The following is a 13,676-nucleotide window of genomic DNA, read 5'->3' as shown; positions in this document are numbered from 1 at the left end:
CTATAGTAGCTCCTTCCTGCATATGTAGATCAAAGAATGAGATCATAAGTGCAATCTTAGAGTTTTTAGATCGGGGTCCAAAAAGGGTATCCAAAGTGATCCATGCTTGAGAAGCAGACTGTATGTCGGAGATGTGATGAATGTAATCATCTCCAAGACCGGGCAAAATGATAGCATAGGCTTTGTCGTTCTTGGCAATGACAACTTGCTCAATGTTGGAATCTTCGGGAGCAGCATGGTGAACAGCGTCCCAAAGACCTTCTTTCATAAGATGGCACTTGATTTTGATTTGCCAAGTATGAAAGTTGGACCCATTGAATTTGTCAATAGACATGAGAGAATGAGTAGAAGAGGCTATGTGGGAAGGTCTTACCTCTTGCTAAGATGCAAGGGCAATGTCTATTCCCTTACAATATTGCAAAAATGAATGAAAGAAGAGATCCAAGAAGCCGGCTTGCTCACCACTTGTCAAGGCCATAGCATGTGACAGCCCATCGAAGCATGAGGAACCAGCAAAAAGACTGCTCAGCAAACTGAAAGAGGCAATGCACAGTACCTTAATCCCAGGCAGAGGCAGAGGCGCAGAAAGGGGCGCAGTCCAGGAGGTGCAGGCAGCGCGAGCTCCAAAGCAATGCCCTAGGAAAGACGTGGGCAGCTCTCAGGCGATCTCCGTGGTTCGCAGCAGCAAGACCTTGAGCTTGAGCATCAAGGGAGAAGATGGCGCAGATCACGAACAGCAACTGGAGAGGTGCAGCCTGTTGAAAGAGGTGAGCGTGCAGATCTGGCAGAGAGCGGAACTGCGCACAATGGCGCGCAGATCTAGCAGAGATGGCGCGTTGAGCGCAGCAGATCTGGCAGCGCAATGGCGTGCAGATCTGGCGCGCAGATCTGGCAAAGAGAAGTGGTGGCGCAGAGAGTGGCAGGGCAGACAGGAGCAGCCCGTTTCGGAGATGATGGCGTGCAGATCTGGCGCGCAGATCTGGCAGAGAGAAGTGGTGGCGCAGAGAGTGGCAGGGCAGACAGGAGCAGCCCGTTTCGGAGATGATGGCGACCAACTGAGCGGGGCAGAAATCTGAGAAGAGGCGGCTCCTTCAGCTCACCAGATCGGGGTAGAAGCAGAGGATAGTTGGGAGAGGTGCGGCTATGGCTACAACAGACTGAGGAGAGAGAAGAGGGATCTACATGGCTCTGATACCATGTAGGAATATAAAAGAAAGAGCTAGAAACTAGAAAACTAGAAGTAAAATAAGAACAAGATTGAAAGACAAAGAAGTACCTTGAGATGAGTGTAGACAAGACACAAGCTAGATAGATTGCAATGATGTGACCCATGAATATATGGGCCAAAGTACAAGACATAGAGCAAGAGTGCTTATGGGATAATTGTAGAGGTGCCACATGGCACACACTCAAGACACACAGACTAAACTGAGACTAGACAAATGTAGACTAGGGAAATAGTACACTTAGTGTGCACTTATCTCCAACATAGGTTAGTTTACTGCTGGCTAGCGGCTCTAAAGAACCAAAGGAAGGGCGACAGGATGAGAGGCTACGACGGGCGATGGGCTGTGCGACGCGATGGGAGGCTGAGCAACAAGCGACATGAGGCTGTGCAACGGGAAGTGAGGCTTGACTGCTATGACGAGCAATAGGAGGCTGAGATGGGCAATGGGACGGGAGACTACGACGATATCTTATGGCACATACTTGTGCACATCGTGGCAAGATGTGTGTCCCTCACCTCCCTTTTAGGCATCCTTTTAAAAGAAATTCCATTCAAGTGCACAATCAAGAAAGATTGTTACAGCTTGACTCTTTGTTTCCCCCTCCTTTCTTAGTGAACAAAAGATCCTTTTATAAAGCTCGAAAAGAAAAAAGAAAGAGCGATGAGAAGGCCCCATACCACTAATTGGTCTACTGACTCACAATTCCCATCCTACTCTACAGCCTTGTGGAGGCTACTACCCAAAAAGGCCAATTGTTCCATCCGAGACTTTCCGTACCACTATGTTCCATATGGCGCTTGTCACAAGCACCCCTGCACTTGGGTGCAGGGTGACAACTAGCATCATCAACGAAGTGAATAGTTCCTATTATAGGATATTTGTTCGTATGCCGTGACCCCATTGTGAGCCCTTGTCCAGGGACAGTCAGGCAGCACGAGTTTTTGGAGGTCAGTCTCTCAACCTTAGGTCAAGTTAGAAGTAGTGATTCCTTCTTAGGGTTTTAGCTAGGTCTAGGTCTCAGCCTAGGACAGGAGTGCAGAAGAGCCCCCACAGGCTAGACCAAGGATTAGGGACAGGAGCAGCCAAGGAAGGAGCCCCAGAAGGGCCCCTGAGTCAGATCTCCATCAAAGGAAATGGGCTGGGGGAAGGTCACCTTTATAGGTTGCCTTGTGCCCCTCCCTAGGCAGCCAAAGGGCTGGGGAAATGAGCCCAACAGCCGACTGGCTGGTCGGCTATTTTGGGTGGTTGGCTCAGCCCTCCCAGACCCCTATATAAAGGGAGGCTGCCTGCCTTCATTCCTCACTCAGCTCCCCTCAGATCAGCCTAGCTGGTGCAGCTCTTAGCCCTTCCAAAAGTCCCCGCAAGACAGCCATCAGTTCAGCAGTCCTAAGGGTGATCCAGGAAGGTGTCCATGCAGCACCATAGCCCAGCTTGGAGTAGAGGTTTGGGGTTCCTGTTTCAGCAGCTTTCTTTTACAGTTTTCGGCTCTTTCACAGTTCTATCTTCAGCTCTCTTTAGCTCCATCTCTCTCAGCTTCCATATAGATCTCTCAAGCTCCATATCTCAGATTTCTGTCTTCCCTTCATCCTTCTCACTCACGCAGCTCCATTGCATGCTTGGGGACAGCACAAACCTCTTCAATAGCCTTGCACAGTGGTCCACAACCCTGGTGTGGGCAGCGTTGGCCTTGGTTGAGATTAGGTTTCTTCTCAAGCAGTCATGGGTCAGCTTTCAATGTCGAAGGGCCATCCTCAAAGTTGCATCCCGCGCTCTCTGAAGGAGTGTTATTTGTATATTTTGCAGTTCTCCTCCAAATATAAAGCAATTTCTTCCCAATTTGGGGAAGGGCGCCATCCGTGGGTACAAAGACCCAATCTGGTGTCGTCTACATTCTCTTCGTAACCCTAATCTCTCTTCCTCTTTATGTTGCATACGCATATGCCTCACACAAAGGTCTAAAGAAGGTCTCGCTGCGATTACACAATCATTAACCATTGCATGTTACAATGCTATAACCCCATGACATTGAGAAATTTTGCCACCTTGAACATGCCATTGCATTTGGCTTAAATCCCAGGACTATCATTGACTTATAGCTCTACAACAACTTTGTGGAAGGATAAAGATGCCCCCAAATTTTGCACCCATTATGCATAGCAAACATTAGCAATCAATGAGAAAAAGTGAAGAACACAAAGCAAAAGCATTCTGACGAAATATGACGGTGCAAAGATACAAGTAGCACAAATTAGGACTGAAACCCAAAGTAGGTTAGAAATACCCTAAGCCTAACCTCAAAACCTAACACTAAAAGGTGATTGTGTGGCATCATGACATGGCACACTCAAGTCACGATAAAACCTTTTAACTGTGATTGTTTGCTCAAATCCTCTAGTTTGATTTACTTCACAATTGTACAGCATCAGAGGCCTCTATTGGAATCGTACCAGTCATATTCAATCTCAAGTCCACTCTCCAGATAAACTGCCCCACCAATATCTTTATTTGTTGAGGCAACTGCTTCAGATCTTGTCAATCCATCACAAGGTGAAATTTTTTGAACCTTATCGCGCCGGAACTTTATATTTGTGTTGGCCAAAATATCTTCGAACAAAGGAGCTATCTCCCACAAATCAACCTCTGTAACAAGTTTTAAAAAAACTCTGCTTAGAGAAAGCATAAAATCTAAAGGTGTGCTTCAATATCAAGCTTGTCCAGCATGTCCTAGGATTGTAGTGAGAACTAACCTTTAGAGAGCAGCTCGTACATCATGGGCTTAAAAACAAATCTATCAGATTGGTCAACAATCAACACCTGCATACCATCATTTAAAGATTTAAAAGCCCTACTGGCTTATTTTGTTTGATTTTGAAGACCCAGCAAGCAATAAGAAGGTCCATCCAATACAAAAAGGTCAACAGAAAGTAGCCAATATCTACAATAAAATAATATGAATAATTGTTTTCTTGCATGGAAACATAGAACAAAGCTCCAATCAATCAGCTTAGCCTGTACAATTATATTCTCACATCATCACTTGGATGTGGTTTAAGAAGCAGAGTGGACTGCTTTAGCATGATTGGCTATGGTAGCAAGCTAGATATAAACAGAAACAAAAAAGGCAAGACAAGTAATATCGTCTAAAATTGAAAGGAGCATAGTAAAATGTAAAACCTTCATGCCTTTGTAGTTGAAAGGAGCATAGTAAAATGTAAAACTTCATGCCATATTTATATAAAGGCAAAACTTAACGGCCTAAAAAACATGTACAGCCAGCAAGCAATAAGAAGGTCCATCCAATACAAAAAGATCAACAGAAAATAGCCAATATCTACAATAAAATAATCTGAATAATTGTTTTCTTGCATGGAAACATAGAACAAAGCTCCAATCAATCACCTTAGCCTGTACAATTATATTCTCACATCATCACTTGGATGTGGTTTAAGAAGCAAAGTGGACTGCTTTAGCATGATTGGCTATGGTAGCAAGCTAGATATAAACAGAAACAAAAAAGGCAAGACAAGTAATATCATCTAGAATTGAAAGGAGCATAGTAAAATGTAAAAACTTCATGCCTTCGTAGTTGAAAGGAGCATAGTAAAATGTAAAACTTCATGCCATATTTATATAAAGGCAAAACTCAACGGCTACAAAACATTTACTACATTCAAATACCTCTTGGCCAGAAATACAATGAATATATTGCAGATCTCAAATCTGATTTCCATGTTTCAAGTTCCAATTTTTTAAAAACAAAAATCCACAATTTGAACCCTGAAATTTTTTCGACTAGCAAGGCTAGTTATTCTAATAGCATCAACTTCCTCACATGTCTTGTTTAACTATTGCATGTGGTTGGGCATAAGGTCATGGATCGCTTTCCCCCCCCCCCTTTCCCAAAAAAAAGTGAATGTCTATTAAGGATGAACAAAATACATACATCCAGGATAAAATCCTACGGAAACCTCATACAAATCATGTGGAAAAGAAATGAGGCTATCATAACCAAACTGAGAGTAGAAGTGCCATGAAGGCCCTATCGGTGTAGAAGCAACAATGATTCCACTTTGCCTTGAAGAAACCTCTCCTAGCCACAAGGAGATCCATCTACCATCTTGGTCAGTTTGACTGTCTAGGATCCCTTCACTGAAATGTGAGAGAAGTAGAGTCCTCAATCCTACCCCAAGTAGTATCTTTCAAGATTACTAAAAGTAACTAGAATCTGCCATGTGGTAAGGCTGGCAATGATCTCCAAAGCCGAGTCTATAGAAGGAGACTGAGGTCTGCACAAAGAAACAAGCATTGCATCTCACGTGATGAGCGGAGGGACTCCTCTGGCAATAAAGCTGGCCCTGTCCAAATCTGCTCCTCATAGAAGACTTGAGGACCTGCTTGTGCGAGCCAAGCCGTGATGTAACAAGTGCCTCTCTTCATCATGCCGAACAAGTGTGCAACCGTCATAAGTTCCTTCCAAGAAAAATCATTTCACCTTGTCATATGCCTTCTCAAACTCAAGCAGAAGAATGGCCGAGGGCCAATGACTCTCTCTTGATCACTCCATTGCTTGCCAGTCTGAGTATTGTGTATGAAGTTAGGTAGGAGTGGCGAGAGTCTAAGGGTTACTGCTATGGCCAAGATTTTGTACGTAGTAGCAAGGAGAGTAGCATGCCTCTATTGGGAGATAGAGGGTCCTATTGTCCCTTTGGGGATGAGATATATGAGTTCCTCGAAGAGATAGGGAGGCATGATACCGCTACCCCATATCTCTTCAAAGACTAGAGTGATAGAGCTTCCTTTGGAGTTCCAATGAGTGACGAAGAAGGTAGGTTGATCCCAAGAAACAATCACATTACATGGGGTGCAAACGAGGATCACCCCTTGCCTGAGCTAAGCACCTTGCGTATTTATGTATTCCAATAACAATGGTTTTTTGAATACAATTCTAGACGAAACCAGACGTAGATCCTAGGAGGAGCTAACTGAATAGGAGGAGATTATAAAATGAAATAAGGAAGTAGAACAGCTCCAAGATAGCTCGGAATAGCCAGTATGTATGCGAAACTCTAACACCACCTGAAAGATGCCAATACTCGGCCAAAAGATTATACGTGTAGAATTTAGGGTTCCACCACCTATCTTCCATGAAGACATTGAAACAATCACTACACACATAAGCCTCACCAGTATCCCGATCCAAAACACGAGTTCTAGTCGGAAACCACTTCAAAAATTTCAAACAATACTCAAACTTCAGTAGAACACTCCAATCGATGCCCAAACAGCTTCAAACTGTCAAAACTCCCAAGTAGATGCTGCTAGAAGAAGACAAACAATGAAACAACTAAAAAGATGCATGTTATGGTTAACTTATGTAATCTTGTTCTGTCCTAGTGGGATCATTACTGCCTAGCACACCAAGGCTCACCCCCAAATTCCAGTACAGAGGAATGCTGGCAAATGAAGGAAAGAATATCATGTCCTATGGACATGGACAGCCCTGTGGGTTGTGTAATAACTCCATATATAGTGGAGTACATACACCCCACGCTGTAGCTCCCAAAATCTTGTCACCTATATGTGACTAGCTACGCGCTATTAAAGTGTGAGATGTGGCTTACCCTCATGAAAGGCACCGCCACCATTGTGAATGGTGTAAGGTCACAGTGTACAAACTGTGGAAAGTGATCACTGAAACTATAAGTACAGATGCATTTGATTTGATGTAGATGTTTGGCTGCATGTGCAAAGTCTTGTATGAAAATTAACATAAAATACTTCCACATGTGATTAGTAATATGTGCACAATAAAATAAAATAAAACAGCTGAAAAAGAAGAAAACATGGTACCGGTGTCCATGGAAAAGTGTTGGCATGTTACGTTCCCTCCATTATGATAGCAGTTGTCCATGTTAAATTCCCTCCATCGTGATAGCAGCTGTCCCCAACTGGAAACTTGTACAGCTTTCTCATAAAGCTGAATTAAATGAGGATACTCAAAAAGCTACTATCGGTCTACCCTCTTAGCATCAGTAGTAGGATCATTCTGAAATTTCAGAAGATACTTGCATTCATAGTGTCCTCCACAGATATGCTTATCCTGACGATAGAGAATTTATTCGGGTACTATAAGTTCATCCTAATCTATGACCTGTGGTCGTGGCTCATCCCAGAAAGCAGCTGGTGTAGGTCCTTCATAATGCTTTAATAACTGACATGATAAGCATTATGGATCTTCCATTGAGGTGGCAAATGCAAGTTGCCACATGTGAGAACAGAGCACAAGGTGCATATTTGGTTTCTACATCCACCTCTACCATGCAAGATGCAGAGTTGTGGCATGCCAGGTTTGGGCGTCTAAACTTTGGTAGTCTTACGCTTTTTGCAGAAACTTCAGATGGTAGATGCCTTGCTTCCTTTGGAAGCTCCTCCTAACCATATATGTGAGGGGTGTACTCTTGAACAAATGCATAGATTCACATTCTCTAAGGAAAGTGCAATCAGGGCTGCAAAGTAATTGTAACTACTTCACAATGATGTTTGCAGTCCTATGAGGACACAATCGCTTGGAGGTCACTGTTGGAATCGGAGTCCTAGTGTGTGTGGTCCTAGTGTGCGTGGTCCTAGAGTCCTAGGAGTGTCCTATAGTTGTGTGAGTGTGAAGAGTCTTGAGGCCACTTGTGCCACCTCATGTGGTAGGTGTGATTCCTCCCCTAGATTATAGGATATAGATTCCGTTGTGTGTGACCTCATCTATGAGGTGTCTGTGTGGGAAGATAAGGCTTGCCCAGCCTATAAAAGAGGCAATGTACTTGCTGTGAGAGATAATCTATCTATCAATCAACATCAGTTTTTGCCTCAGCTCGTCTCCAATCATGTGTCTCTCACCCTCTCCCCATTTTCAACAATTGGTATCAGAGCGGGTCTTCCTTGACTGAGCCTTACCTCCACCGCACGTCGCCATCTCTACGTTGCCGTACAGCAGGCCCATACCAAACAGCCTCAAAATCTGCGCCACTCCGATGCTACTGCCCTGATTCTCCTCTCCCTTGCCTCGTCGTTACCCTCTCCATCGTCTTCATTTTCAGCCCGCAATAACGTGCCCAAGAGCTGCGCCATTTTTCTCTTGAGATGTATATTTTTTTTGGCCCACGCAGTTCTGCCCGCTATCTTCCCTGATGCTGCGCCATTCTGCCCGCTATCTCCCCCGTACACCTCCTGCTTGCCTGCCGTTCGTACTGATGGGCCATACTGTCACAACTGCTGCATGAAGGAGCTGATCTATATCGACATGTGCTACTGATACTCACGCTGGATGTTGCGCCCCTTTATCTCTGGTTCCTGCCCGACATATTCTTTGAAGTTGCATCGCTTATCTGCAGCTGTTCATCGCGTATCTCTTGGGCTGATCTCCTGAGTACAGGTCGTGAGGTAGGCAAAGGTTTTCTACGTGGCTGCTCTGCGTTTGCATTCTTCCCATGCTTTCCTCTGCAAACTACCCAGTTCGTGATTACCTATTTTGCAAGCTGGAGTCTAGATTCTGATGTAATGATGTTCCTCTATCTCTATTTTTGGAGCTACGCTGTTGATCTTCTTCGTTCGCCTCTCCACATGGGGTCCTACCCAAGCCTCATCATCGACTGCTCTTTAGCCTCAGCATCAGTGTACAAGAGCCTGTATCAGCCCGGACCTATTCCTCTCCACCAACATATGAAGATAATGCTGCAGCAATTCAGTCGTCATTTTGACTGCCACAGGCCCTGTTCGTGACCGATTTCCTGCCCGAAACCCTAATTTTCGCCCCTTTACAATTTATGCTCACCTTCTCGAATTTTTTGGGTGTTTTCATGATGTGAGGGTTCCCAACCGTTGAACGAGAACGCTTCTGTCAGAAATTTAGAAAAGCCCCAATTTTCTGCAAACCCTAACCCAAAAATTTAGGGCTTTTCTGTTCTATGTCTTCCTTTGGCATAATTGAAGCTTCTACTATGTAAATCTTTTGGGGATTTTGCAAAATTCGTGTAATTTCATCACCATTTGGTACATTCATTTGGGAATTTTGCCCCCCCTTGGGCCTAATTGCTCAAACTTGAGATTCTTCTCCGACATTTGGTGACTCTCACTCTGTCACTTTGAGAGTAATGGGATGATTGTCCCATGTAGCTGCTCCCATGGCCGACATTGACATATCTTCCGGGCATTCCCGTCATGCACTTCATCGACACTTCATCGATACGAGAGAATGTGCACACTCTTGAGCAAGCAGCTACTTCGGGCTTATACGGGTTCTCTGCCCTTGCTATGCATAAAATAAATATATATTTTCTATATTCCTTATGTGTGAGTCATTAGGTACTCTGCCTTGGGTAGTCCCCCTAAAATGATGTAATAATTTGTCATTTTTGTGTGCCTTGTCCTATAAAAGGCTCCACTTATTTCCATGTACCCAGTTAGGAGACAGGGGGGGTTGTTATGTCTTTCCTTTATCAGGCCTGGCCGAGTTCCAGGATGTTGGTGTACTCCCTAGACCTATGAGTTGGTCATGCATCCATGCTCAAATTTGAGTCTCTAATCACGTTGACACCTAAGCCATGAAAGTGCTTGGTTCAACCTCTGAATTATACTCAGCTGTTAGCCTCTGAGATTGCCTGGGATGCACAGTCTGGATGATGTCATAGTTTCTCACCCTAGCTCCGAAGGGGGGTTTGTTGGAATCGGAGTCCTAGTGTGTGTGGTCCTAGTGTGCGTGGTCTTAGAGTCCTAGGAGTGTCCTATAGTTGTGTGAGTGTGAAGAGTCTTGAGGCCACTTGTGCCACCTCATGTGGTAGGTGTGATTCCTCCCCTAGATTATAGGATCTAGATTCTCTTGTGTGTGACCTCATCTATGAGGTGTCTGTGTGGGAAGATAAGGCTTGCCCAGCCTATAAAAGAGGCAATGTACTTGCTGTGAGAGATAATCTATCTATCAATCAACATCAGTTTTTGCCTCAGCTCTTGTCTCCAATCATGTGTCTCTCACCCTCTCCCCATTTTCAACAGTCACGTCTATTTTGTTGCTTTTATAGATGACTTCTCAAGATTCACTTGGGTCTTTGCACTCCATAACAAATAAAAAATGTTACACCATGTTTAAGCATTTCATTGCTTTGGTGGAGATTCAATCTTGTTTGCAGGATATAAACCCTATCTTTGAACAAAGGGAGGAAGTACATGTGCAAGGAGTTAGCAAACTCATGGGCGAGAAAGGCATCATACATTGATACACGGTCCGCTATACTCGTTAGCATAATGGATTGGTAGAGAGGTGACTAAGGCCAAAGGACTAGCTCACAAATTTTGGATGGAAGCAATAATGTGCTCTAATCATATTTTTAATAGGTGTCCCACAAAGCACCAAAGGTTATGACACTGTATTAGGCTTGGTATGAAAGAAGACCAAATGTCAGTTACTTCCGTACATTTGGATGCATAGCATATGCACATGAACCTCACAAATTGAAAGGGAAGCTTGATAACAAAGCTGAGGAGTGTGTATTTGTGGGCTAGAACATTGAAAGCAAGGGTTATATACTCTAAAATTCAGCTACCAAGAAGGTTTTACTAGTAGAGATGTTATTTTTGCTTAGAAGCATATTTGCTCTTTGCTGTATTTGACGAAAATCACGGTTCAACGGCATTTGAAGGTCTATTGCCGATACTAAAGCTGATATGCTTGTTGAATTTGCAGTGGGATTCACAAGTTGTTGATGCCTCAGCCACTCGACAAGAAGTTGAGGATGTTGTGGCACAAGAAAGTCCAGCAATGCTAGAAGCTAGGACAGTCCCTCACTCACTGCTCCGCACTCTCCCTAGGAGAGCGAGCTCTCTGCACCACTTCCTTGAAGCACACTTCATGAAAATAGAGACACTAAGGATGCCAACTGTTTTTTCTCCCATGAAAAAGACTTCTATTAAGTACGAACAAAACACACGACAACAAGCTCAAAGTGGAAATACAACACAATGTGCAAGAAAATAAGACATCAAAGCGGGCCAAAAAAGCTTTTCAAAAAGAGCTAGAAAACAACCATGGTTGAGGCTGAAAATGCCATGTCAACCCTATTGTAGACTGTGAGAAGAAGGGGAGCCTCTCAATTCCCTAAGGAAAGTAACCCTCCTAGCAAAGCCAGGCCTTGCATGCTCATCCAAGTGGCCATCGGTGTATGTATAGTATCTATCCAAATCCTACCCAAAGTGAGGGGTGGGCCAGGGATCCATCCGAATGCTCTGTGCATCTGGCTCTCACGTTGAAATGCTCGATAGAAACTCCCGAGAGGAATCCACAGGGGCATGCACCGCTCTGAAGGGTGAGGTTTCAAGAACATCATCTTGATTCAACTAAGGCCAGTAATTTGCTACAGTTGGATAAACCTAATTGTTTTGATGATGCATGCAATAATGTGCAGTAATATGCAGGCTATGTAAGCAAAGATTGACTCCATTCTGAAAACCCACGTATGGGATCAGGCAAACTTGCCTATGGGCAAGAAAGCAATCTGTACAAAGTGGTATATAAGCTGAACTGTAGATCAGATGAATCTACTGATAGGTACAGAGCCTGTCTTGTCTATGCTCAAAAAAAGGGTATAGACTATGACAAGACCTTTGCTACCACTTCTCATATGACCACTATTAGGTATGTGGTTGCCATGGCTGCATTTTATGGATGGCAAATCCATCAACTGGATGAATGGGGACCTCTTCGAAGAGTTTTATGTGTCTCAACCCATTGGTTTTGTTATACATGGCAAGGAAGACAAAGTTTGCATGTTAAAGAAAGCCTTGTATGGCTTGAAGCAAGCTCCTACATCCTAGTATGCAACAAAGATTGATGCCTTTTATACCAGCCAGGGAATGCATAACAGCCTAATGAAAGCACCTGAAACCAGCCTCAACAACATAAAGGGTGGTAGGATCCACGTAAATACAGCATATACAGTAAATAGACAAGTAAATTTGCACCACACCACAAATCACAGGGGAGCTAGAGCGCTCCTACTCAGAAACAAAGACACCGATTGGCCCCAAACGTTGGCGCCCCTTGCAGTATTTATTTAACATTCATTTGAAGCCAAGAGGCTGATTACAAAGGTCTCTGGGAAGCTGCTCCACAAGCAAACCAACGCCCCCAAGCTTCCCGTCCAGCCCACCCTGTAATTCCCTGCTCAACTTCAAATGGTGAACGGCATCCAATCAATAGACAGATTTGAGTCTTTGTGCAGTAGTCTCTCAACTATTTAGGCAGCCCACAACAATATTTCTCAACCTGCTCAGTGAAAGGAACAAGCCAGTAGGAGCTAACGGGCAGCAAAGCCGCCCAAAACTTGCTGTTATACTCCCCCAAATTGCGACAATTAATGGAATTCAGCTCATGCCAAGCAGTCATAATGTCAACTTCAAAAGTCGTGGTAAGCCACGCGGCTGAAACCTGCCCACGTGTTTGGTGCAGTGTTTTGCATAAGCATAGTGGTCCACCACTACAGTGCGTTCCCCTTTAGAAAACTAGCAGCCCGGCGTATCTTAGATGACTCTGTGAAATTCCCTCCTGTGTTAGCTGCATCGAACTACAGCAAAAAGGTCAAGGCCTTGAGTTTTTCATGCACCCCACTGAATGTCTCAAATTTCACGGCTGCACCTGCCTCCTTAAAGTCCTTCAACTTCCCTTGAGGTGCCAAATTGTCATAAACAGGTGCCTGGGCAAACGGGACAGCAGCACTCACTCTATCCCCCACACTACCAGCATTAGGAAAAGCTGTACTATTCAGACCAGCATGCGAATTTTGCATATTTCCCAAAGCAAGGTTACCTGTTGCTGCGTTAAGCATACCTGTTTGCATCCCTGGGGCTGCTCCAACATTTGCATACATCATGTTCTGTCCCATGGGCTGTAACTTAGGCTGAAACCCAACTGTTTGACTAGCAAGCATACCCAAAAATTGGGCTTGGGGGCTGACCATAGCCTGAAACACTGAACCACCACAAAAATAGCCTAGCTGAACCGGCTTTGCCAAAACTCCCTGCTGTCCGGAAACCATGGACTGAAAATTATTACCTTGAGTTGGTCCCGAAATCGTGTTAGACTGCTGCTGACCATAAGGGATTTGAGAGGGCTGATCCTGAAAAGTAACATGTAGTCGGTTGTTAGCTTCAACATCCCTATCCCCATCATCAGGCTTCCTTTTCTTCGGTTGCACATCTAAGTTCATCATCTTCTGGAAGCGAGGATCCTCTGTGAACTTCGTGAAAGCACTAATGAAACTCTGCATCTGTGCCTTGAATAGTTCCACATCCTCCGCATCCGTCCGATCATCCTGATGCTCTGCAACATGCTAGGTCTCCTCTCCTACACCCTGGTCCCCTCCAAGAGACTTAGACATCTGCTCTTCCTCCTCAGTAAGGCTCACGGAT

At 44.4% G+C, this 13,676-nt stretch overlaps 1 protein-coding gene across 1 annotated transcript in view; it reads right to left on the bottom strand.

The window, feature by feature from the left end:
- The window catches only part of NDC1 (NAD(P)H dehydrogenase C1), a 73,756-nt gene that overhangs the window by 27,437 nt on the left and 32,643 nt on the right, over positions 1-13,676 (bottom strand). Inside the window, exons 4-5 of the mRNA XM_087383652.1 lie at positions 3,977-4,043; positions 3,677-3,869 (exon numbers count right to left, since the gene is read on the bottom strand). Of these exons, the coding sequence (XP_087239778.1) occupies positions 3,677-3,869; positions 3,977-4,043 (260 nt within the window). The remainder of the gene's footprint in view (positions 1-3,676; positions 3,870-3,976; positions 4,044-13,676) is intronic.

This window comes from Dipteris shenzhenensis, chromosome 13 (genome assembly GCF_047967505.1).
Source record: "Dipteris shenzhenensis isolate YYH24624 ecotype China chromosome 13, Dip_SZ_1.0, whole genome shotgun sequence".
NCBI lineage: Eukaryota > Viridiplantae > Streptophyta > Polypodiopsida > Gleicheniales > Dipteridaceae > Dipteris > Dipteris shenzhenensis.
This window is presented reverse-complemented; position numbering and strand designations above follow the sequence as displayed.